Source organism: Bos indicus x Bos taurus, chromosome 20 (genome assembly GCF_003369695.1).
Source record: "Bos indicus x Bos taurus breed Angus x Brahman F1 hybrid chromosome 20, Bos_hybrid_MaternalHap_v2.0, whole genome shotgun sequence".
Classification (NCBI taxonomy): Eukaryota; Metazoa; Chordata; class Mammalia; order Artiodactyla; family Bovidae; genus Bos; species Bos indicus x Bos taurus.
Genome location: NC_040095.1, coordinates 25872240 through 25899805, shown reverse-complemented (window position 1 = coordinate 25899805; position 27566 = coordinate 25872240). Strand labels below are relative to the sequence as shown.

Genomic DNA, 27566 nt, shown 5'->3' with positions numbered 1-27566 from the left:
TTCTAGATAATGATTAACTGACTTGAGAGTTTGAAGTCTGTTTTCTTAGTTTCAAAGTCAGGGTCTGAGTAACCCATTTCCTGCGTCCGTGGCTTCCTGGAGGGTCCATGGGCTGATAATGCTTTCTTGGCTCTCATGGTGAGTGTGTGTCAGCAAATTGCAGACACCCTCCTACCCATTACACAGCAGTTCTCAGAAACTTAAATGGAAACTTATTCAGGATATGCTTTTTATGTCAGAGGTGAAAGTGGGATCACAAATTGACATGCCTTTTAAAATTTCTCAAGAAAAGATGCTCTTGTCAGAAACATAAAATGAATGATATTAATAGTAAAAATAATCACAAAAGCAAGCTATCTTTACTAAGTTCACATCATGTGCTGGACACTGGGTTGAGAATTTTATTAAATTCTCTCTGATCACAATAAAGTAGGCTTATAGACTGGGTCTATTTCAAAGAAGAAACAGTGGCTTATGGAAGATAAATAGCTTGTCCAAGGTCACAGAGCTATTCCAATATCAGAGGCCAAGCTTTTAGACTCTACAAAGTATTGTCTTGTCCAATATGTGGGTTTTTCAGTTAAAAAAAAGAATTCTTGTACTTCCAACAGTGGCATAGTTCTGCCATTTCATCACCCCAAAATATAGTCAATCTTCTTTTTAGGATTCTCCTAAAGCCAGGTAAAAAGTAAAGTTAAATGTTCTTTAAAATTCTAAATAGAAAATGAAATGTGTGTGTATATTTTTACATACAATCCACTCCAATATTCTTGCCTGGGAAATCCCACAGATGGAGGAGCCTGGCGGGCTACAGTCCATGGGATCGCAGAGAGTCAGGCATGACTTAGAGACTGCACAACAACAGCAAATGTATGCCCATATCTGAATACACATGTGTTAATCTATCTTTTAATCCTTCTCAGAAGGAGGACTGTATCTCACAATGTATCTTTTCAGTAACGTGAATTCAAGCATCTTTCTTTGAATTAGTCTAGAACTTATATTTGTTAATGAACCAGGTCTTTACTTATCTCCCATTGTATGCATAACTTCTTCCTATTTGGAACCAGTCTGTGTTCCATGTCCAGTTCTAACTGGTTCCAAATAGGAAAAGGAGTATGTCAAGGCTGTATATTGTCATAGTGCTTATTTAACTTATATGCAGAGTACATCATGAGAAATGCTGAGCTGAATGAAGCACAAGCTTGAATCAAGATTGCTGGGAGAAATATCAATAACCTCAGATATGCAGATGATACCACCCTTATGGCAGAAAATGAAAAAGAACTTAAGAGCCTCTTGATGAAAGTCAAAGAGGAGAGTGAAAAAAGTTGGCTTAAAGCTCAGCATTCAGAAAATAAAGATCATGGCATGCGGACCCATCACTTCATGGCAAATAGATGGGGAAACAGTGGAAACAGTAACAGACTTTATTTTGGGGGGGCTCCAAAATCACTGCAGATGGTGTCTGCAGCCATGAAATTAAAAAACCCTTACTCCTTGGGAGAAAAGTTATGACCAACCTGCTGCTGCTGATGCTAAGTCACTTCAGTCATGTCTGACTCTGTGCGACCCCATAGATGGCAGCCCACCAGGCTCCCCCGTCCCTGGGATTCTCCAGGCAAGAACACTGGAGTGGGTTGCCATTTCCTTCTCCAATGCATGAAAATGAAAAGTGAAAGTGAAGTTGCTCAGTCGTGTCCGACTCTTAGCGACCCCATGGACTGCAGCCCACCAGGCTCCTCTGTCCATGGGATTTTCCAGGCAAGAGTACTGGAGTGGGGTGCCATCGCCTTCTCTGTATAACCAACCTAGACAACATATTAAAAAGCAGAGACATTACTTTGCCAATAAAGGTCTATCTAGTCAAGGCTATGGTTTTTCCAGTAGTCATGTATGGATGTGAGAATTGGACTATAAAGAAAGCTGAGCACCAAAGAAATGATGCTTTTGAACTATGGTGTTGGAGAAGACTCTTGAGAGTCCCTTGGACTGCGAGGAGATCCAACCAGTCCATTCTAAAGGAAATCAGTCCTGAATATTCATTGGAAGGACTGATGTTGAAGCCGAAACTCCAATACTTTGGCCCCCTGATGCGAAGAGCTGACTTATTTGAAAAGACCCTGATGCTGGGAAAGATTGAAGGCGAGAGGAGAAGGGGACGACAGAGGATGAGATGGCTGGATGGCATCACTGACTCAATGGACATGAGTTTGAGTAAACTCTGGTAGTTGGTGATGGACAGAGAGGCCTGGTGTGCTGCAGTCCACGGTTCCCAAAGAGTCATACGTGACTGAGTGACCGAACTGAACTGAACTGATGCATAACTTATTGTTAGTTGGAAAGGTGAAACAATCAGCAGTCATTCTGTTAATTCAACTGATTTTTATTGATCTACAATCATGTAGATACTCCAAGTACTGGCAAATATAACACTGAACAGAACAGGTAAAGCATCTACTTTTAGGAACAAAGGCAGATAAAACAAGTGGAGCTTAAGTATCAGGATCCTCACTTCAGGCCTGTTTCCATGTATTCACATGTCTGATATTTTTAGTACATGTGCGAAAGTTCAGATCATTGTCTCTTCCATACCCTAACAAAGACATTAACAACAAACTGGTTGATAAATATCATCAGTTCAAAAAGTGTCTGGATTAATCCCTGTAAAAGAAAATTTGAAGTGCCTTGAAATATTATAGCTCCTGTATGATATTGGGGGGCTTCCCTGCTGGCTCAGATGGTAAAGAATCTGCCTGCAATGCAGGTGACCCAGGTTTGATCCCTGGGTTGGGACTATGCCCTGGAGGAGGAAATGACAACTCATTCCAGTATTCTTGCCTGGAGAATCCCATTGACCGAGGAGCCTGATGGGCTACAGTCCTTGGGGTCACAAAGAGTCAGACGACTGAGTAACTAGTGCGTGCATACACACACACGCAGACACACAAAGATACTGGATGACAATCCTGAGTATTTACATGACATTACAAATAAGGTATTATGGAAATGAAAGAAACTTTTTTAACTGTAAATAATAATAATTTTAAACCTTTAACTTACCATGCCCAAAAAAATGAAATACGTTTAAGAGAATACAATTTTATAAAGTTATCAAGTGAAGAGGTGATCAAAAGATGTAGAGCCAAGGCAAAATGTATTACAGGAATATGTCAGGCAATCAGTAAAATGTATGGTTTTTTAAAAATATTTTTCAGTTTTTAAAACTAGCTTGCTAGGATTACTTTTCTTATTATAAATATTATATCTGAATGTGTTCTACAATTTTTAAATTTTTTTCCTATGGAGACATTCTGCCTCAAATTGTTGAAGTGTCAACCCCTATAAAACTTAACTCTTCAAATACAGATTCTACTAAGGTTGGCAGACAAATGAAAAAGATAAATATTTTTATATAACATATGAGATAAAGCTCTATTAAGAAAAAAAAATAGCACAGTAAGGGGATCTGAAAATGCTGCGCAGGTAGTGGGAAATGGAAAGTTATTTTTAACTTGCGATTATATCTTTTGCTATATAACAAATTACCATACCTAGGGCAACTTAATATACATTTATTGTCTTATCATTTGGGTGAGTCAGGAATTTGGGCATGGCTTCACTTGGATCCTCTGCTTCAGAATCTCTCATAAGACTGCAGTCAAAAGTGCTGGCTTAAGGGGCAGGGGTCTCATCTGAATGCTTAACTGAGGAAGGATCCACTTCTGTTCATTTTTAATTGTTGGCAGAATTAATCTTGTCTGGGGCTGTTAACTGAGTGCCTCAGTTCCCCATTGGTTCTCAGCTGAAGGCTTCCTTCTGTTCCTTGCCCTCTGGGCCTCTCTGCTTTGTCAACAAATGATAACATCTGCTAGCAAGATAGAAGTTATAACTCTATGTCATGTAAATACAAAAGTAATACTCTATGATATTTGATTCTACATTTCAAATCTTCATTTCAATTGGTTTGAAGTCACAGATCCTGCCCTCAAGGGAAGAGGATCACACAAAAGCACAGAGAGCAGGAGATGGGGACCACTGGGAACCTGCTGACCACCACAGGTGATGAGGAAAGGCAGCTCTGATTGGTGTTTGATGCAGAAACAGAAAGCTCTCTGGGAACAGGGTTCCATGCAGAAGGGACAAAACAAAAAGGACAAATGTCAGGGTGAGTTTAAGAAAGAGTCAGGTGAGTGAGCTAAAAAGGTAGGATAGGAGGTGAGGTCAGACAGGATGGGGAGGCAATGATTATGTAACTATTGAGACAAAGCTTACACGGGAGACCAATATAACATTTCAAGATAGTACATCACAATAAGAGATGCAAATAGTGACTTAGAAGAAGAGTTTGCAGGCTAGAATGAGAAATGGCCTGTGAACAGAGATATAACAAAAGAAAAACTAACCTCACTTGTGTCTATTGTCTCCATACATGGCCTCGAGATGTGTCAGGCATATCGTGTTAATGAGCAAGCTATTCTACAGGCTCTGACTTGCTAAATGGACACAAATGCTGTTCTGAGGAGGGAAAGGAAGATACAGGAGTTTCTCCTTTCACATAAAAGGAGTTTAATGTTAAAATAGAAAGTGAATTGATGAGCTGGTACCCCAGTTCTTCACCCCATCCTCTCGGCCACTGGGAGCCAGTGAGTCTGCCAGATAGCAGCTCATCCTCCAACATCATTGTGAAAAAAAGAGAATTTATTGAGTTGTTAGGAAGCACTAAGTCATAATAAACGGACTTAAGAAGCAATTGCTATAGACTTTTGAAGATGTTAATTGCCTGCAAGGTCAAGAATTGTAAAAGGACATCAAAATCACCTAACAATGTGCCACAATACCCTGATACTTGATATGCTTACTTTGTCACAAAAAAATGACTTGTTTTTTTTTGTACAAAATATGAACTTTAAAAGATATAACTTGAATTAGTATATATCTCTCTTGTATATGTGCATCTGTATATTGACATGCTTGTCTTTGAAACACAGCATAGTAAATTGAAAATGTCTGATATCAATATAATCCTATTTCCCCCTGTCTTAGTCTGCTATAGTTGCTGCCATAACAAGATACACCTGAATGGGTGGCTTTAACAACAGGAATTTATTTTCTCATGGTTCTGGAGATCGTATTAATATTCCAAGATCAAGGGACCCTTAGGGTTGGTTTCTGGTGATGCCGCTCTTCCTGGCTTATAGACTTCTGGCTGCATCCTCTGTATGTACGTGGAGAATGAGAGATCTAGTGTCTCTTCCTCTTCTTAAATGAACACCGGTCCTATAAAATTAGGTTCCCATCTTTATGATCTCTTTTTACCCAATTATTGGCTGGGATGGATGGTGCAGTGCCTGCCATAGCAAACTCTGCTAAGTCGCTTCAGTCATGTCTAACTCCTTGTGGAGTGTAGCCCACCAGGCTCATCTGTCCATGGAATTTTCCAAGAATTCTGGAGTAGGTTGCCATTTCCTACTCCAGGGGATCTTCCCGACCCAGAAATTGAACCTGCATCTCCTGTGGCTCCTGTATTGCAGGCAGATTCTTTACCACTGAACCACCCAGGAAGCCCAACCCAATTGTTGATGCCTCCTTAAAGGTCCTATCTTCATATATAGTTACATTAGGAATTAGGGTTTCAATGTGGGAATTTGAGGAAGATATAACTCATCCATTCTGCTGCTGCTGCTAAGTCGCTTCAGTCGTGTCCGACTCTGTGAGACCCCATAGACGGCAGCCCAACAGGCTCCCCTGTCCCTGGGATTCTCCAGGCAAGAATACTGGAGTGGGCTGCCACCCCCTTCTCCAATGCATGAAAGTGAAAAGTGAAAGTGAAAGTGAAGTCGTGTCTGACTCCCAGCAACCCCATGGACTGCAGCCTACCAGGCTCCTCCATCCATGGGACTTTCCAGGCAAGAGCACTGGAGCGAGGTGCCACTGCCCTCTCTGAACACCACACTTTAAATACACTTAAAAGCTAGTGGCTTTAAGACAATTGTGGCTATCTTTTAAGATAAGTGGGCTTCCTATTATCTCACATAGTAAAGAATCTGCCTGCAATGCAGGAGATGAGGGGTGGAGTCCTGGGTGGGGAAGTTCCCCCGGAGAAGGAAATGCCAACCCACTCCAGCATTCCTACCAAGAAATCCAATGGACAGAACCTGAACCCCTAAAACTTAACTGCATAGTGATACATTCATTTCTGCAGGGAAGTGATACACATATTTTTTTTTTTAACATGAATGCAGAGTAATTCGGAGAAGGCAGTGGCAACCCACTCCAGTAATCTTGCCTGGAAAATCCCATGCATGGAGGAGCCTGGTAGGCTGCAGTCCATGGGGTCGCGAAGAGTCGCACGCGACTGAGTGACTCATTTTCACTTTTCACTTTCATGCACTGAAGAAGGAAATGGCAACCCACTCCAGTGTTCTTGCCTGGAAAATCCCAGGGACAGCGGAGCCTGGTGGGCTGCTGTCTATGGGGTCGCACAGAGTTGGACATGACTGAAGTGACTTAGCAGCAGCAGCAGAGTAGTTATGACATAAATGATAGGTGCACACACCATTAAAAAAAAAGTGGCCATAAAATTACAAACCAGAACAAATTATGAAATCATTGCCCAGACATCAGCTGGAGCCCCTTTGCTTCTTAAAATTGAAAGATACTTCTTTTGAATCCCTATTCCACCCTTGTAGGAAAATACATTGCTCCCCTAAGATTTGTCCGAACCCCCAGGAGATACCCATTTTCATTGTCATTCAGTCCTCAGTATACAGACCGGGGAGTGTTTCTTCTCTACTCTGACAGGCCTGCTCTTTGATTTTATCCTATGTACAAGTTAATACATTAGCCCATTGCCGTTTCATGGACGCTGACAGATGACATGAGATTCCTGAGTTAGAGAGCAAGGACTTTATTACTCACAGCACAGCAGGCAGCGCGAGCATGTTTACACCAGTTCCCCTTGTACTTCCCCATGAAGGCTCACGAGGGCCACGGGAGGGGGTCCAAAGGGAAGCCTGCACACTCAGTAGGCTGCATTATGAGAGAGGAAAAGTAAGTTTGGTGACCTGCTGTTTTACAGCAAGAAGTCAGCACACCCTTTCTTTGTCCTGGAGAGTGAGATCACCTCGCCCTCAAGGCTTCTGACTACAAACACAACGCAGGCAGACCTCCGTCTGGACTTTGCATTACTGGCAGGCCCACTGTATTGAGTTGAATGGTAGTCCCCCCAAAGATATTTCTACATCCCAATCTCCCAAATCTGTGAATATTACCTTATTTAGACAGAGAGGCTTTGAACCCGAGGCTTTGAAGGTTGCTGTATGGAAGATGTTGGTAGGAACATGAACATCAAAGCCACTTGCAGTGAGGGCTCAGAAGGAAATGAGGATGCATTGCTGGAAACTGGAGGAAAGGTGACCCCGGTTTTATAGTGGCAGAAAGTTTGGTCTGATTGTGTCCTACTGTTGTGTGGGGAGTTTTCAAGCAATGAACTTAGACATTTAGCTGAGGAGATTTCCAAGCAAAATGTTGAAGGGGCAGCCTGCCTTTTTCCCTTGTTGAATGTAGTGAAGTGCAAGAGAAAAGATAAATTGAGGAAAGTATTAAACAAAAAAGAACAGCACTGGATTTCCCTGGTGGTCCAGTGGTTAAGAATCTACCAGCCAATGCTGGAGACACGGGTTTGATCCCTGTTCAGGAAGATTCCACATGCAGCAGGGCGACTAAGCCTGAGCCACAGTTACTGAGACTCTGTGCCTCAGCTGCAGAAGCCTGTGCACTCTAGATCCCATGCTCCACAAGAGAAGCCACCACCATGAGACGGCCGCACACCACAGCTAGAGAGTAGCCCCTGCTCGCTGCAACTAGAGAAGCCCGCGCAGCAATGAAGACCCAGAGCAGCCAAAAATAAATGAATTAATTTTAAAAAAGAACAGTACTTAATGATTTAAGAAATTCTCAACCTATATCCATAGTTGTTTTAAAAAGCAAACATTAGGAGACTGTTAAGAGAGTGTGCTCTAAAGAGAAGGCCAAGGGTGTGGTAGGAAAATGTTTTGCTGAATGGACTCGGCGTGTGATTCCTGGATCCTCTCAACCATCTCACAGAGGCCAGGAAGTGAGAGAGAGGTATCCAGGAAAGGTCTGTGGAGAGCCCTCTTGTCTAATGGCACAGATCCCCATGACATACACAAGAGACCTACAAGGTTTACAGAAACGTTGTCTCAGCAGAAATGCTACTCTCGGACTGAAGGGAAAAGAGAAGCAGAGGCTAGTAGAGCTATTGCAGGCCCAGAGGATGGAGCCTTGAGCAATAGAGGGTTATTTTCAGACCTTAAAACCTAATAGAATTTGAGCTGCTATGTTAAACTTTCTTGGTACCATTGACTCTTTTATTCCTTCGAATCTCTCCCTTTAAATGGAAAGTTCTATCACAGATTTTTATACCATCCTTTTTCAGAACCAGAGAACTTATTTTTGAGGTTAATAGACCCCAAATTGGGAGAAATCTACCCTAAGATAGACCATACCTGGAGTTTCATCCCGGATCTAGATGAAAGAGTTTCTCCTGGACTCTTCAGCCCAGTTCTCCTGGGAACCTTTGCTGTCCCCTAAGAGAGGTTCTCTATATCTTGGTGACAGCTGCACCTTTCTGCTGTCCTTGCAATGCTCAGCTCACTGCCCTGTGCCCCTGCTTCCACCAATACCTCTGCAGCTTCTGAGGACCAGTCCACCAGGCATAGGGGAGAGGTGTGCTCCATGCCCTCAGAGCAGTGACACCCTGTGCTGGCACTTTAACAGAGATGCAGGCCTTGGAGTTCATATATATGAGTAATGTGGATTTTATTTTTTATTGAGATGTAATTGACATATAATATTAGCTTCAAATGTACAGTGCAGTGATTTTAAAAAAATTTTTTATTGGAATATACTTGACTTACAGTGTTTCTTTGTTACAGCAAAGTAAATCAGTTATGCAAATATATATATATATATATATATTTTCAGGTTCTTTTTCATGTAGGTTATTACAGAACATTGAGTAGAGTTCCCTGTGCTGTACGGTGAGTCCTTATTAAGTATCTGTTTTATATATAGTAGTATTTATATGTTGGTGCTTCCCAGGTAGCACTAGTGGTAAAGAACCTGCCTGCCACTGCAGGAGATGCAGGTTTGACCCCGGGGTCGGGAAGATCCCCTGGAGGTAGGGCACGGCAACCCACTCCAGTACTCTTGCCTGGAAATCCCATGTTCAGAGAAGCCTGGTGGGCTATAGTCCTTAGGGTTGCAAAAAGTCACACAACTGAAGCAATTTAGCACAGCATAGCAAAGCACAGTGTGTATAAATTAATCCCAATCTCCTAATTTATCACTCCCCCCTGGCCACATTTTCTCTTGGGTAACTGTAAGTTTGATTTTGAGATCTGTGAGTTGTTTTCTGTTTTGTAAATAAGTTTATTTGTATCATTTTTATTAAATTCCATATATAAGTAATATCATACGATATTTGCCTTTCTCTGTCGGACTTACTTCACTTGTATGATAATCTCTGGGTCCATCCAGACTGCTACAAATGGCAGTTATTTTATTCTTTTTGTGGCTGAGTAATATTCCATTGTGTGTAAGTATCACATTTTCTTTATTCATTCATCTGTCAGTGGATGTTTAGGTTGTTTTCATGTCTTGAAAATTGTAAATAGTACTGCAGTGAACATCGGGCTGTGTGTATCATTTTGAATTATAATTTTCTCAGGGATATATGCCCAGAAATGGGATCATTGGGTTATATGATAGTTATGGTAGTTCTAATTTTCGTTTTCTAAGGAACCTCCATACTGTTCTCTATAGTGGTTGTACCAATTTACATTCCCAACAACAGTTGGTTGTTGGTCTCAGAGGGTTTCCTTTCCTCCGCATCCTCTCCAGATAATTGTTTGTGGATTTTTTGATGATGGCCATTCTGATTGGTATGATGCTGCTGCTAAGTCACTTCAGTCGTGTCTGACTCTGTGCGACCCTGTAGACGGCAGCCCACCAGGCTCCCCCGTCCCTGGGATTCTCCAGGCAAGAGTACTGGAGTGGGTTGCCATTTCCTTCTCCAATGCATGGAAGTGAAAATTGAAAGTGAAGTTGCTCAGTTGTGTCCAAGTCAGCGACCCCATGGACTGTAGCCTACTAGGCCCCTCCGTCCCTGGGATTCTCCAGGCAAGAGTACTGGAATGGGTTGCCATTGCCTTCTCTGATTGATATGATACCTCATTGTAATTTTGATTTTCATTTCTCTAATAATTAGTGGATGTTTAGCATCTTTTCGTATGTTTTTTTATTATCTTCTTTGGAAGATATATCTTCTTTAGAGAAATGTCTATTTCTATCTTTACATTTTTTGACTGAGTTGTTTTCAACACAGTGATTTGATACATGTATATTAGCCAAATGGTTGCCGCAGTAAATCTAGTTAACATCTATTGTTGTTGTTGTTGTTTAGTCTCTAAGTTATGTCCGACTCTTTGCAACCCCATGGACTGTAGCCTGCCAGGCTCCTCTGTCCATAGGATTTCCCAGGCAAGAGTATTGGAGTGGTTTGCCATTGCCTCTTCCAGGGGATCTTCCTGACCCACATCACCTGAATTGCAGGTGGATTCTTTACTGCTGGTCCCCCAGGGAAGCTCTCTTACCACACTTAATTATATATTTTTCTTCTTGTGATGATAACTTTTAAGGTCTGTTCCCTTATACATTTTCAAATACACAATACAGTATTATTAACTATAGTCACCAGGCTGTACCTTACATCCCCTTGACTTATTTTATATCTGAAAGAGTTCTTATATTTTTGTTAACTATTTAACAGAGGTATTTCCTCCCCTCAAATACCAGCATGCATCTGTGGAATGGGCCAGAATGCCTTAAGAAAGTCCTAATTTAAAATACTCCTCTCTGTCCAATTCTACCTCTTGCTTTCAGTCTTAAATCTGTTAACATGAATTTTTCCCTTTATCTCTCTGGATCTTTTTGCAAATGAATATCTTCCATGAAAAGCCAGCCCCACCTGCCCTTCAACATATATTCTTAAACTTCGCAGTAGCTACACAAATTACTCTCCTTCTTCTACGGCAAATATTTGTCATTAAGCTCTGACAATGGTACAGACATCGACACTTCCCCCCAAAATTTTGTTGCTAAATATAGAATGACATGTTTTGTTTAATACATTTATTTCTGCCCTTGTTTTCAAAAGATTTTGTTCTTTCTGAGCCTCACTACATTTTGAGAACAAAACTGGGTTAATTGTATCTCGTCTGTAATCTTATAATTTAAAATCAGTTTTCAGAATAAAGTGGGAGAATGAACTCCATATTTGCTGAAACTAATTCTTAAATTATTAAAGTTTCCCAGAAATCTATTTCAGAGATGAGCAGGAACTCTCTAGACAGGAGGTGCTATAAAATTTTTAAATGAGTGGAAGTAAAAAGAAGTTTGCATTAATCAATGTGTGCTTAACTATCTGGTTTGCCTGTGGATATTAAAATGACAACAAGCCAGGTTATAATCAAGAATGAAAGACCCCCTTCAATTGTGAGCAGAGAGGAAATTAGTTAACCGTCCAGGACCATGCATTGCTTATTTTTACAATAAGGATGGGTGAGATTCACTGAATACTTGGACTTGGTTACTGTCAACAAATACACAGCAAGGTCACCTTGGATAAGTACTTCCTGCATTCACAAGCATACACATGAGGACAGGAGGGAAGAGTTACACTCTGGGTAATGACATGACCTTGAAACTCACTACGTCTAATATAGACCTGGAATGTATAAATTAATAATCTGTGACTTGCTGGGCCACTTTTTCACTGTCCCCATTCTCTTCTGTTTCATGTCCCCATAGTACTCAGCAGGATGTTCCTTAGGCCTCAAATGACTGTGGTCTTCCTCTTTGTGTAGTGAATTCCAGCTCATCTTCTAAGGTCCATATAGATTGCCACCTCTTCTATGAATAAAGCCTTCAAATTAGATTTATCCTCTTCTTAACTCTTGGGTCAAGGTTCTTTGTAGCTTTCTGAAATTTAATACTTATCCCATGATAATATAATTTTTTATTTCTTATTCCAGTTACAAGAATGGAAGCTCAATGACAGCAGAGGTCTTGTTTGTTTGGTTCTTTGCTTCTGTCCCTAGGTCAGTTCAGTCGTTCAGTCGTGTCCAACTCTTTGAGACCCCATGGACTACAGCACCCCAGGCCTCCCTGTCCATCACCAACTCCTAGAGTTTACTCAAACTCATGTCCATTGAGTCGGTGATGCCATCCAACCATCTCATCCTGTTTTCTCCTTCTCCTCCCACCTTCAGTCTTTCCCAGGATCAGGGTCTTTTCAAATGAGTCAATTCTTCACATCAGGTGGCCAAAGTATTGGAGCTTCAGCTTCAACATCTCCTTCTAATGAACACCGAGGACTGATTTCCTTTAGGATGGACTGGTTGGATCTGCTTGCAGTCCAAGGGACTCTCAAGAGTCTTCTCCAACACCACAGTTCAAAAGCATCAATTCTTCAGCACTCAGGTTTCATTACAGTCCAACTCTCACATTCATACATGACTACTGGAAAAACCATAGCCTTGACTAGATGGACCTTTGTTGGCAAAGTAATGTCTCTGTTTTTTAATATGTTGTCTAGGTTGGTCATAACTTTCCTTCCAAGGAGCAAGCGTCTTAATTTCATGGCTGCAGTCACTATCTGCAGTGATTTTGAAGCCCAAGAAAATAAAGTCTGTCACTGTTTCCATTGTTTCCCCATCTATTTCCCATGAAGTGATGGGACTGGATGCCATGATCTTAGTTTTTTGAATGTTGAGTTTTAAGCCAACTTTTTCACTCTTCTCTTTCATTTTCATCAAGAGGCTCTTTAGTTCTTATTCACTTTCTGCTGTAAAGGTGGTGTTACCTGCGTATCTGAGGTTATTGATATTTCTTCTGGCAATCTTGATTCCAGCTTGTGCTTCATCCAGCCCAGCATTTTGCATGATATACTCTGCACATAAGTTAAAAAGCTTCTGTCCCCAAGACTTAGGAAAATGCCTAACACAAAGGAATTGGAGAAATATTTTTGAATGATTCATTTCTTAGCATATGGGCATATTTAGGATGTAAGGAAACAGGATGAACCAAGTAGGTTGTCATTTTCCATATGATTCAGTTAAGTTATGACAGACATAGGAACACATTACTATAAGTTGTGGGATTGTAAAGAGGAAATAGACATTGAATTAGAATACTTACATTAAATTTGTAAAAGCTAATTAGCTATCATAGGCTAAGTATGAAATGGTGACATAGTGAGTTGTAAATATATATTTGAAAAAATAAGTGTAGAGAACAGAGAGACTTAATTAATCAAAAGGGGCAGGCTGTTCAGGGAGGGATTGATGTATCAGGTAAGAAGAGATTTAAGATCAGTGGGATGAAGGCATTGTGATGGAGAAGATCTTGTTTTGTGAGAAAAAGGAGCAGACTATTTACAAGTAGAAATTCTGGACTATAAGGTTGACATGATGAGCCAGACCAAGACTCAGCTCTCAGCCACCAGTTGAGTGACAGTGAGCAAGAAAGGTGTCTAACCTCTAATAACCTCCCTAGTTTTGCTGTTTCACAGTGTTGTTGTGGGGATCAAATGAATCAAGATGATTCTGACGTAGGCAGACCAACATAAGCATTAAGAAATAGTAGGCTACAAAAGGGAATATACATTATGGTTTAAATATTGGAAAAAATATTAGAAGGAAATAGTATATCCAAATTACCTGTACTTGCATTAGAATGATATGATTATGAATTATCTTTCTTCTCTTAATTTTGCCTATATTCCATATCATCATCAAATAACATATTCATTAAAAATTTACTTTATACAACAAATATTATCCTAGGTGCGGAGAAAATAAGAGTGAATAAAAGAAATAAGGTCTGGACTCAAGTTGCTTAGGTTTTAGTAGGCAAACAGAGACAAAACAATGCAGATACACAAGGTCATTTCGGATGGTAAGTGCTGTGATAGTAGCATAATGATCGAGGAGGATGTAAACTGGTGGATGAGTCAGGGGCAGTCTCTACAAGGATAGCAGAGACCTATTTGAGCAAAGATCTGAGTGATGGATAGATGGCAGGACATAAATACTGAGTTGAGAAAAGTGCTGTAGGCAGTGGGTCTGGATGCTCCAAAGGCCGTAAGCAGAGTGAACTGGATGTGTTCAAGGGACAGAAGGAGAGCCATTGTGGCTGGAATACAGTGATTGGAGAGGGTGGTGAAAAGTGAAAGTCACCAGATACATAGGGGCCAGATCACGAAGGACTTTTGAAACTGTGGTAAGGAAATTAGATTTTATTCTCAGACATTGGGGGTATTTTAAGCAGAAAGATGATAAGATTTACATTTTTAACTAATATTTTATGTATGTGTGTAAGATAATCATGATGGTGTGATCACTCACCTAGAGCCAGACATCCTGGAATGTGAAGTCAAGTGGGCCTTAGGAAGCATCACTACAAACAAAGCTAGTGGAGGTGATGGAATTCCAGTTGAGCTATTTCAAATCCTAAAACATGATGCTGTGAAACTTCTGCACTCAATATGCCAGCAAATTTGGAAAACTCAGCAGTGGCCACAGGACTGGAAAAGATCAGTTTTCATTCCAATTCCAAAGAAAGGCAATGCCAAAGAATGCTCAAACTACTGCACAATTGCACTCATCTCACACGCTGGTAAAGTAATGCTCAAAATTCTCCAAGCCAGGCTTCAGCAACACGTGAACCGTGAACTTCCAGATGTTCAAGCTGGTTTTAGAAAAGCCAGAGGAACCAAAGATCAAATTGCCAACATCCGCTGGATCATGGAAAAAGCAAGAGAGTTCCAGAAAAACATCTACTTCTGCTTTATTGACTATGCCAAAGCCTTTGACTGTGTGGATCACGATAAACTGTGGAAAATTCTGAAAAAGATGGGAATACCAGACCACCTGACCTGCCTCTTGAGAAATCTGTATGCAGGTCAGGAAGCAACAGTTAGAACTGGACATGGAACAACAGACTGGTTCCAGATAGGAAAAGGAGTACGTCAAGGCTGTATATTGTCACTGTGTTTATTTAACTTCTATGCAGAGTACATCATGAGAAACACTGGGCTGGATGAAGCACAAACTGGAATCAAGATTGCCGGGAGAAATATCAATAACCTCAGATATGCAGATGACACCACCCTTATGGCAGAAAGTGAAGAAGAACTAAAGAACCTCTTGATGAAAGTGAACGAGGAGAGTGAAAAAGTTGGCTTAAAGCTCAACATTCAGAAAACGAAGATCATGGCATCTGGTCCCATCACTTTATGGCAAATAGTTGGGGAAAAAGTGTAAACAGTGTCAAACTTTATTTTTCTGGGCTCCAAAATCACTGCAGATGGTGATTGCAGCCATGAAAGTAAAAGACGCTTACTCCTTGGAAGGAAAGTTATGACCAACCTAGATAGCATATTCAAGAGCAGAGAGATTACTTTTCCAACAAAGATCCATCTAGTCAAGGCTATGGTTTTTCCAGTGGTCATGTATGGATGTGAGAGTTGGACTATAAAGAAAGCTGAGCACCAAAAAATTGATGCTTTTGAACTGTGGTGTTGGAGAAGACTCTTGAGAGTCCCTTGGATTGCCAGCAGATCCAACCAGTCCATCCTAAAGGAAATCAGTCCTGGGTGTAGAAGGACTGATGTTGAAGCTGAAACTCCAATACTTTGGCCACCTAATGCAAAGAGGTGACTCATTTGTAAAGACCCTGATGCTAGGAAAGATTGAGGCAGGAGGAGAAGGGGATGACAGAGGATGAGATAGTTGGATGGCATCACTAACTCAATGAACATGAGTTTGGGTAGACTCTGGGAGTTGGTGATGGACAGGGAGGCCTGGGGTGCTGCAGTCCATGGGGTCTCAAAGAGTCGGATATGACTGAGGGACTAAACTGAACTGAACTGATACATGTTCATGTATATATGTATATACATAGTATATACATAAGTGTATATGCACACATATATGTATACATATATGTAGTAAAATTTAACTGCTAGGTGATAAAATGGAGCCTATCATGATTTCATGGCATGACATGATCTGCCAATGTCTAATTAATGGGGGGAAAATGAGGTCATTTCATATCTATATCTATATCTATCTATCTCCATATGCAGCTTGTCCAGAATTAGATATTTTAAAAGAGGGGACAGTTTGTATTACCTCCCCAAGCTTTTACTGATTTGTTAGATAATTGGTAACATATTTAAATAAGATTTACTGAGTTCTGTACTATGGGGCAAAGTTAAACTCTTGATTGGAAACACTGGTAGTCTGAATGTCAGTTCTGGTTCTCTGCTTCCAATACTGTGTTATTTTCCCTTGCATTTAATTTCCTGCAAAGGATAATGGAGTGGTGTATTTGAAAAAATGATATTAAAGAGAAAATTTGCAAATGTAAAGCTGTGTAGTGTTTGCTTTAGAGTGTTTGAAAATTATTTGTCCTTCTCTTCCTGACAGCACATTATTTCGAAAAAATAGCCAATAATGAGCTGTGCACTCTTGAGTGAACACACCTATGGTGGAATGACTTTGGCATGTGAAGAGGGCCGTCAGCTACTTTCACTCAAAGCTTCGTCACTGACCTCATTATTTCTTCAGAGCACATTTCAGAATCTGCTCCCGAAGTACAAGGGCACAACAGGAGAGCCAGACCTTTTTCTCCATCCTTTCAATGCCAGAAACAATAATGCACTTTCAGTGTTGCCCAGAAAGTAGGGTATTCCTTTGTGAAGACTCATAGTTATCAGTTGACATAGTTGATGTCAGTTTTGAAGAACTCACATTGCCTTCAGTGTCTGCAAAGATAACTACTGATCTCAAACAGCTTGAAGCCTGTTCCCATCTCTATGTGCTAAGTCGATTTAGTCATGTCTGACTCTTTGCAACCCCATGGACTGTAGCCCACCAGGCTCCTCTGTCCATGGGGATTCTCCAGGCAAGAATACTGGAGTGGGTTGTCATTTCCTTCTCCAGGGTATCTTCCCGACCCAGGAATCGAACCCACGTCTCTTATGTTTCCTGCACTGGCAGGCGAGTTCTTTACCACTAGCGCCACCTGGGAAACCCCATCCCATGTCTATAGAGAACATTAAGGTCCACACTACCTTCTTTCTCCAGAATGCAGTACAGCCAGTGTCAATGCCATCAGTGTCAGAGAGGCTGGTCTTCATCAACCCGACTCTTTCCCTCTTTTCTTTCTATCAAAAACAAGGTTTTTCAAAAAGATCTATCCAGGTTTTATCCTATCAGGGCCTTTGTTGTTTTTGAAAGTGAATATTGTTTTTCAAGTATTCAGAAAGAAACATCAAAAAGCAAAACCACTTCTGCAGTTCCTGCTGGAATAAAACATATGACCCCTTTCCCTACATTTTCATCCTCAGAAGTGATCCCTTCTGAAAGAAATGAAACAATTTTCAAGCAGCTGTGTGTGTGTGTGTTTTTTTAACCTCCTTTGATGTAGTCAGCAATGCTTTTCCAATGGACATTTCATGTAGAGTTCATGTCAAGCTTTTCAGGAGAAATAGAGGATAACCCTCTGATCCTGCCTTTGGGTGGCTTAGAGTCTTCTTGCATTAGGAAGGACAAATAGAACCGGAGTTACTTAAGAATCTGTAAAGGTAATATGTGGTTTAAGACTTCAAGCTCTTCAATCAGACAGCCTTATCCTGGCCTTCCCTTTTGACTTTCTATCTGTATTTCCAACAACTTTCTGCAAAGCAAGTATAATAATAGCAGTCATATTCTAGAGTTGCCACAAGGCCAAACGAAATAGTGAATCATGCACATAAAGTATTTAGCATACTGCCAGGGCCTCAAATGAATACTTAAAACTCTTGGTAAACATTGATGGAGAATAATTATTATTTCAATCAGTTTTTTTTTTTTTAAGTGGCCTTTGAGAATTATATTACAACCTTATATTCACAAAATGTAAATATGAACTCTTTTCATTTTTCTTTAATAGGCATTTTAAACTGTTGTGTGGCATACAACGTTGGTCTCCCAAAAGCAAAGATATTTTCTGGTCCTTCAAGTGAACAGTTTGGCTATGCAGTGCAGCAGTTTATAAATCCAAAAGGCAACTGGTAAGAACATTCTTTATGTTTTCAGTAAAGTCATTAAATAAATTTAATATTTGACTACAATTGCTTGTTCAGATTGATACATGAAAATGTTGTTAATTGGTAGCCCTCAAATATCCTTAAATGAAGAATTTTTCTTTCAGACTTCATAAATATCAGATTGATAATTAATGGGATGACTTAAAAGTACTTTTTAAAAAAAAAAAAAAAACCTAGATAGAAATTTTCTCTAAATATTCCATTGTGAATTCATAATACCAGATTCTGACCATTTGATGATAGATAAACAGATAGACAGGTAGGTAGATGGACAGATTTGTCTTCCTTTTTTACTCTGTAAACTGGTATCTGTTAGGTTTTGTAAGTGTTCTACTAACTAACACTACCTCCGGACCATTTCTAGATGGCAGAATTGTTCCCTACATTTTCTCCTTCAGCAAAGCTTTGTCTACTGGCTTCATTTAAAGTCAGCATTCCCTACTCCAGGTGACCAAGGGTCCTCACAAGCATTCATTCTCCCTGTTGCAGTAGAAAACTCCAGGCAGATTCTGGCTCATTTAGAGCTCTTTCTGATGATTAAATAGGCAGTTATTAGAAGGCAGTGGCACCCCACTGCAGTACTGTTGCCTGGAAAATCCCCATGGATGGAGGAGCCTGGTAGACTGCAGTCCATGGGGTTGCTAAGAGTGGACACGACTGAGCGACTCCATTTTCACTTTCCACTTTCATGCATTGGAGAAGGAAATGGCAACCCACTCCAGTGTTCTTGCCTGGACAATCCCATGGACGGAGAAGCCTGGTAGGCTGCAGTCCATGGGGTCACACAGAGTCGGACATGACTGAAGCAACTTAACAGCAGCAGCAGCAGCAGCTTATCAAATAAGGGCTATAATTTATACCCCTTTTCCTTCATGAACTTATGTCTGGTGCTCTAAAAAAGTGGAATTCAAACAAACATTCAGGATCCCAATGAATCACGTTTTGGTGTGTGCCTATCTGTATGATAGGGAAACAAAATGAAATGATACTCAAGAGCGTAGTATGTCTCTGAAGGCATCGCAGAGGAGGTGAATCATGAGCTGGGTCTTAAGAGTGGGGGTGAACAAGCAGGAGAAGAGTATTAACTTGTTTTGCTTCAGAGCTTTGGTGCACTGCTTTTCTCTTGGAAGGGACTGTCTTCCCAAGATTTTGGCTCTTATCTCTCAGTTTCAGCTCAAATGCCTCCTCTTCAAAGAGACCTTTCAGAACCAACCTGTCTGAATTAGCACTTCACAACCGCTCTCAGTTGTCTCTAGCCTTTTATGTTCTGAATAGCCATTGTTACTATCTGAAATTATCTTTATGTGTTTATACACCCATGACCCATCTTCTGCTCTGTCTCTGAGTGTTGGCACCTTGCTTTGGGCACTGGTGTGTGCTCAGAACCTAGAGTGGCAGCTGATGTGGAGTAGAGGGTCAGTGATTATTTTCTTGATTACTGAATGAAAGTCCTAGTTCCACCTGGTTCACTCGAGGTAGTCTACAAAGTGATCTCTTGTAGACCAATGAACATAGAAGCTGAACAAGACCTTCAGACGAGTTCTTATGGTCCACTTCGTAAGCTTGGCCTTGCTGAGGACAACCTGGCATTAAACTTGAGGTGATTCTTTTTAAGTAACAGTTTTTTTGGGACAGAGAAAGAGCCACCATCAGCAATAGATGCTATTAGAGATGTCAAGGATTGCTGGCAGCTTAGCCACTGGCCACTTTGTGGGTTGGAAGTTACCCAAAGAGACAAAGTTGACAGAAATCTAGCAGCAGAGTGCTGGCCAAGTGAGCCCTGTCTCCTTTCTCTCTCCAGGATTCCCTTTAAGTACATAAAGCATTGCTAGAAAACAAACACATTACAGGGAGCTCTGCTCAATACCATGGCATAATCTGAATGGAAAAAGAATTTGAAAAAGAATAGATGTATGCATATATATAAATGAATCACTTTGCTCTACACCTGAAACTAACACCACATTGCTAACCAACTGTACTCCAATATAAAATAAAAATGTTTAAAAAGACAAATATATTAATTTGTGGTGAGAATCTGGTGCTGACAGGGTTATTTCAAGACCCAGGACACCAGACATCTCTAAATCCTGCCTTGACCTTCTCATGACATTAAGGAAAGATACATAAACACAGAGCTTTCTGTTAAGATGTATGGTAGGGCTTATCAAGGACTTCCTTCCTCAAGCCTAGTACAACCACCAGCTGGTATGTGCATACCCCACCCCCAGGAAGCAGAGAAGGGAGGTCTTACCTGGGGGCTACACCCTGTGGGAGTGTGAAGCAGGAAGAAAAGAGAACATAAGCTGGCCTGACATGCTAGAGCCTAGGTCACTCCCTGATCTGGCCTCCTAACATCCAAGTCATGGACGTGATCTTCTAATGCACCACAGGCTAGATGCTATATGAGGTGCAGAAAGTACAAAGCATGGACCTTGACTTTAAGGCGTGTGGAATAGAGTCAGTGAGGAAGATGGATGTGCAGATCAGGCAGCCATGAATAATGCCAGAGGCATAAGTGCCAAGCCCCGTAGTTAACGGCATTTGCGTTCCTCTAGTGTCACTTGCTGTATTAACTTACTGTCGAGAGTTCATTTTCTCTTCCCAAGACCTGAGACCCTAGAGGGACAGGGTTCCTTCCTGACTTCTCTCACTAGTTGACGCTGCCCAGGTTCCTTGCTCGGGGGCAGGGCTGGGGCAGGATCCAGGTGTGAGTGGGTGTTCCCACTCCAGTGCTGGGGTGGCCGAGGTTAGGACCAGCAGCTTTCATGACTCTCGGGATCAAGGAAAATACTATGAAACTTGGAATCCAGAATGGCCTATTTGTTTTGACAGTTGGCACTGTGCCCCTCCCCACTCCTAATTTATGACAGTCGCACAGACATTATGGGAGTAGCAGATGTGGGAAAGACTGTTTTAACATTAACTTTCCTTCTGATATTAATCAAGTTAACTTTGGGCACAGAAAGTGATATTACTGTGAATTCCTTTAATAAACTATGAGTCTTTTTCCCTTAGACTTTATATATGTAATACTCACACACATCTCTCTATTTTTTTTACTCCCTTTAAAAAGGGAGTACAAAAATAAAGCTGCTGTGCTGGTAGTTTTCTCCTCAGCTCACTTTGACTTTCTTTACAATCTGTCTTGTTTAACCCCGACTTCATCTCTCAGCCCTTTCCTGCCTTCTGAAAACTCACTTAAAGCTCTAGCCTGAGTTTTCTTAAGTCACACTCTGCTATTTTCAAAGTACAGACTTCATCTGTTCCGTGTGCCCCATGTTTCTAAGAATGTATTGGCATATTTTGCACGGGGATTTTACAAAGATTTTAACAAAATGATCATGAGTCCTTTGCTGGTTTTATTTACTATACTTTTATTACACTGTGGACTTTTACTATAAAAACAGCAGTGATATGCTTTGCAAGTTCTTGAAACTTTTTCATGGTCTCTTATGAGCTGGATGATTTTAAAAGCAAGATTACCTCCCAAGTAGAGCTCCACAGTGCTCCTCTTCCTGTAAGTAAAGCTGTGGTCTGTTCTCCCTCCAGTGTAGGCAAAGGGTCACCCTACTTTGGAGCCGTCATTTTATATACAGGATGTTCAGATGTAGGTGATGCAATCCTTATCACAGTTGTACAAAGGACCGTGATACATTTAAAGTCATTTCCTGGAAGCTTGTGGTGATATGTACTGTTTCTGTTTGTCTAATCTGAGGGCCTGTCTCAAGAATCATCTGAACTCATTGTATGACTCAAAAATCTTAGAACACTGCAATCTCTTATGTGACGAGGACTGTCTGGGAATTGAGGGTATTTCCAGTTGTAAAAATGTATTTTCCTGTTGTAGTGAGGACCAGTGCATGCTTGTCTTTAAAAAGAGAAATATAATGAATATGTGTCATGGGCACTCAGTTGCTCAGTCGTATCCAACTCTGTGACCCTTTGGACTATAGCCCGCCAGGCTCCTTTCTCTGTGGAATTTTTTTGGCAAGAGTACTAGTGTGGGTTGCCATTTCCTCCTTCAGGGGATCTTCCCAACCCAGGGAAGAGTTTTCTTAAGTCACACTCTGCTATTTTCAAAGTACAAACTTTATCTGTTCCACGTGACCCTTGTTTCTAAGAATATATAGGCATATTTTGCACAGGGATCTATAAGATTTTAACAAAATGATCTTGAGTCATTTGCTGGGTTTTATTTATTATACTTTTGCATCTCCTGTGTCTCCTGCATTGCAGGTAGATTCTTTACCACTGAGCCATCAGGGAAGCCCTGAACATGTTTCATAGCCAAAAATAAAAACCCTTCCATCTATATATATTATAGATTCTACTTTTTAATTAAGAAAAATTGTAGTAAAGCATTATGTGTATTATAAATATAACAGGGTGTATGAGATACCTCTTGTAAGGGAATTTTAGATAAACCATAGAGAAGTAACATTCAATTCCACACAAACAGCAATGACTAGGTAATATAGTATATTGGCAATATCAATACTGGTAAATTCTTAGCCAACACATAATACTCATGATGACTAAGAGTTTTGTCAAATTATTACCCATTTTATAAGTGATAAAGGGGTGAGACTTAGAAAGCTTTGTTAGTCATCTAAGTTTACAGAGCTAAGAAGTAATAAGCATAGGGTAGATTACTACAAGCAGCTTCTCCAGTGGCTCAGAGGTAAAGAATCCACATGCAGTGCAGGAGCCACAAGAGACAGGTGTTCAATCCCTGAGTCAGGAAGATCCCCTGGAGGAGGACATAGCAACCCACTCCAGTACTTTTGCCTGGAGAATCCCACAGACTGAGGAGTCTGGTGGGCTACAGTCCATGAAGTCTCAAAGAGTTGGACACGACTGATGTGACTTAGCATGCACACACACAGATTAGTACAGAAATAAGGTGTTCCAAGTGGGCATGTTTTTTTAAGTGTCCAGGGAAGAACATGGGAGAATGTAATTGGCATTTATAAATAATATTTAAATATAATTTTCATGTAAAGTTTATAAAGTAAGGTGAACTTCATTAAGCATTTTGAATTAAAAATTGTTATAAAAAGTGTTACCTGGGATGACAGTTCCCATCTGTCTTTTCATTCTCTGATAGACAGAGATTTGTCAGATTAGCCAAGAGCTAGAACAAAAGGGTTTTTACACTCAGCTTCCCCATCACCAGCTGGGTGACTTTGGGAGAGTCACAGAGCCTCTCTGGATCACAAAGAAAAAGGCATCCTGACCAAACCAGAAGTTTTTAGCACCTTGTGAGAGAATAAAAGTAAAGCACTTCAAAAACTAAACTACTGTGCATATATGAGATACTCTCATTAGCTCTGTGTAAACATATATAGAAGCAAAATCAGGATTTTTAATGACTCGTTCCTCCCCACCTCTTTCCACCCACCACTTCCTCCTCAGCCCTTTCTCATCTGTCACGGATTAGCTCCCATGCAATATTAGATTAATTTTGATCCATTTCTTCTTCTTCCTGGCCAAGAATGCTATTCTGATCCCTTTTCCAAAATAATCATCTTTGTCTTTCATTATACAGCCTTTAGATATCAGCCAACATCATCCTTTATGTCTCTGCCCAACGATAAAATTCTCTTGCCATTAGGTTTTCCTGGCAGTGCCATTTAACATGCTTACTTTGTTTATTCATAAGGTTTGCTTTTATTTTAAATCCATGACATATATATTTATTTTTGTTCTTCTATTACATTTTAGTTATTTTCACCAACTTCTAACTTAGTCCTATTTTTGATTCTACAAAGGCTTACAAGTCTGACTGTAAAATATTCTTGTATTTTTAAGTTTACAAAACTTACCATTAATATTTTTATGGCTAATTATTATTCTATTGTCATATACTTAAACTAACACTATTAATAGGTCTACAAAGTGGCGTGTCTCCTATCAACAATGACTTTCCCATGGCTGGCAGTAGGGCCAGGGTAGGTAGGCAACCAAGTTCCTTATAGAGCTCCATAGACCACTCCAGTGTTGATTTACCTATCTTTGTCACACCATAGTTGCTAATTGTTTTCCACTAAGTTAAAATCATCTTTTGGCTACATTTTTTTCAATGATTTGCGTTATAGTAGAAAGGGCACTTTAAATATTCCCTGCTCCAACTAACTTCTTTCTTCCCCAGCTCTGGACACAAATTTGTATGTGAATCCACAAACGGGATCACACATACATGCCCACTTTTTGTGACTTGCCTATGGAATAGATCTGCTGAGCCAGAAACTCTGGAGACCTTCAGTGATCTGTGAAAATCCTCCGTGCCTCGCCACCTCAGTCAGTTCAGTTCAGTCGCTTAGTCATGTCTGCAGCACACCAGGCCTCCCTGTCTATCACCAACTCCCGGAGTTTACTCAAACTCATGTCCATTGAGTCGGTGACGACATCCAACCCTCTCATCTTCTGTTGTCTCCTTCTCCTCCCGCCTTCAATCTTTCCCAGCATCAGGGTTTTTTCAAAAGAATCAGTTTTTCGCATCTAGCCTCACCACCCAGTCTTATCATTTTAAGCCTCCCTCTGTGTTAATGCCTGAAGGTCTGTTTTCAGAACAAGTTCATTCATGATGGTGCTGGGACACACACACTCCCACACACACACACTCACACACACTCCCATACACACATACTCCCACACACACTCACACACACGTTCCCACACCCCCACCCCACCCACCACTTTCTGGTGGATACTTGTCTGAAACTTTCCATCCGTTGACTCTGAAGAAGGATCTGGTAAATGCTAAGTGGCATAAGTGGAACCTATTTGTTAATTTGGTCAGGACCCAGATGATGGAACCACAATGAGTAGCTCTCCTGGAAGAGTTCTAAGCCAGCTTAGTATGACAGAAAGAACTGGAGGTTTGGAGTGAAAGGACATAGGTGCAGATCTAGGTTTTGTTGCCAGTCAGACTCTTAGAGTTGAATTTCTTTATATGGGAACAGGAATATTTATAATATTTGACCTCACAGGATATTTATAAGGATGAAAGAAGATACTGCACGTTAAAATGTTCCTTATAAACTATAGTTTACAGATATTGTTGCTTTTCCAGTTCTTTCCATTGATAGCTATCTGCTGAAGCATGTATTTAAAAGGTACTGTCTCATGGACTTTGAGACATAAAAATGTGTGACCTTAAAAGCATTCCTTTCCTCCCCACCGGGGCACAAGCATGTGGAATTTATATCGTCACAAGGCATTAAATTGACTGTTTTGGCTTTTGATTTTAACTTCAGGAAAACTTAATGTTGGATGAGTCAGTGTAGCAGAATCAGTTTTTATTGATTCATTTGCTTCCAGTGCAAAAGCTGATTTCCAGGGTTTTGTGAGATAAAACTATAATAGGCTTAAGATGTTCTAGCAATAATGAGGTCAGTGGACTCTGCATCGGGGGACTGAAAGATCTTGAGGATGTAGCCATCCCACTATTTGAGGAAGCAGCCTGGCAGCCAGAGAAGTCTGGGGCAGCATAATGAGGCCAGGAGGCTAAAATTGCCTTGAAACATATGCTAGAGTTTAGCTAGTAAATTATAATAGCAGTGCTTCCCAACCAACAGCTGAAAATGAACTCTTACCTGTCTTCTTCCTTTCTGGAGATGGGAAATCGTTACAGGTGAATTCTTCCCATGACAAACTCCTTTTATGTTCCAAGCAAGTAGCCGTATGGAACTCACTGGACTTCTTGTGTTGTCAGTGGCCTGGAACTAAACAATATAAGGAATAATATTTATATTTATAAGCTATAGGCTTTGAAATGTCTCATCTTAATGTGGGTATTACATATGGTAGGCTTCTAATGCCAGACAAAACAACTCTGTGGATGGCTGAGACATTTCCAACTGAAAATACCTCCCTCTGAACTTCTGAGCTTCCTTTACTGAAGAATCTTGCTCCACTGACCATATCCTCCTTATTTGATAATGGCCACTTGGTTACTTTTAATTCTTGCCGACAACCTTGGGGTCACCCTTTGCTTTGTTTTTATTGAAAAACTAACTTCTCAAGAAATACTGCTGGCCCTACCTTCAAAATATATTTAAAATATATTGTCACCACCTTCCCTTCTGCCAGCCCCACGGGAGCCTGGCACCAGCTCTTGCCTGCATCGTGCCACGCGCCTTCTAAGTGCTTCACCTGCTCCACCTTTACTCCCATGCAGTCATTCTCAACAGAGGAACCTTCAAAGTCCTCCGAAAATGTGTCAGATCGTATCAGTACTGTGCTCAAAACCCTCCAGTGGCTTTCTCATATTTCACTCAGAGGAAAAAACAAGTCCTTACAATTTCATACAAGGCTCTATGGGATCCAGGCCCATTACTAACATGACCTCATCTCCTACCATTTCCCCCTCATGCATTCTGCGCCAGCCACAGGCTTTTGCACTTGTTGTTCTCATAGTCAGGACTTCTCTTCCACCAGAGTCTTAAGATGTTACTCCTTTCCCTCCTTCAACTCTTTACGTAAATATCACCTTCTCAGTGACACTTTCCTGGCCCTCCTAATAAAGATTGCAACACCCTGCACCCCACACTCTTGACTCTGCCCTCCTCACTTGTCCCACAAAGTACTGATCACCATTACCGTATGTTTTACTTACTCATTACATTTATTGTCTGTTTTTCCCACTAGAAGGTAACTTCTGAGAGGCCATAATTTTTAAAAATTTTGTTTATTTGTTAATCTATTTATTTTTAGTTGTACTGGGCATGGGCTTTCTAGCAGAGGCAAATGGGGCCACTCTTTGTTGCAGCTTCTCATTTTGATGACTTCTCTTGTCGTGAGGCACAGGCTTTAGGTGCGTGGACTTCAATAGTTGTAGCACAAGGGCTCAGGAGTTGCAGCTCTGCAGCTCTAGAATGCAGGCTCAGGAGTTGCAGCTCTGCAGCTCTAGAATGCAGGCTCAGGAGTTGTGCAGCGTGGGTATATCTGCTCCACGCATGTGGAATCTTCCCAGACCAGGGATAGAACCCAAGTCCCGTACATTGGCAGGCAGACTCTTATCCACTGTACCACCAGAGAAGTCTGGGGCCATAAATTTTTGACTAATTTAGTCACTAATGTATCCCCAATGCCTAGAATTGAGTCTGGCACATAGTTTGCCTGGCCCCCATGTACAGCTTCACAGGTTGTACACTGCACAAGGCCCAGGCACACCATGCATGTGGGAATGGAACTCCCTAGAGTTGTACAACATGTCAGTCTCCTAGGACCTCAAGAAGCATGTATTGAATCAAATAAAACACGCTTTGCCCTAGTATTTTAAGTGCACCTCTGTCGGTAATCTCTGGGAAAATCTCTA

At 40.9% G+C, this 27566-nt stretch overlaps 1 protein-coding gene across 1 annotated transcript in view; it reads left to right on the top strand.

Moving 5' to 3' along the window:
• ITGA2 (integrin subunit alpha 2) overlaps nt 1–27566 on the top strand; it is a 108573-nt gene that overhangs the window by 14230 nt on the left and 66777 nt on the right. Inside the window, exon 2 of the mRNA XM_027520417.1 lies at nt 18085–18205. Within this exon, the coding sequence (XP_027376218.1) occupies nt 18085–18205 (121 nt within the window). The remainder of the gene's footprint in view (nt 1–18084; nt 18206–27566) is intronic.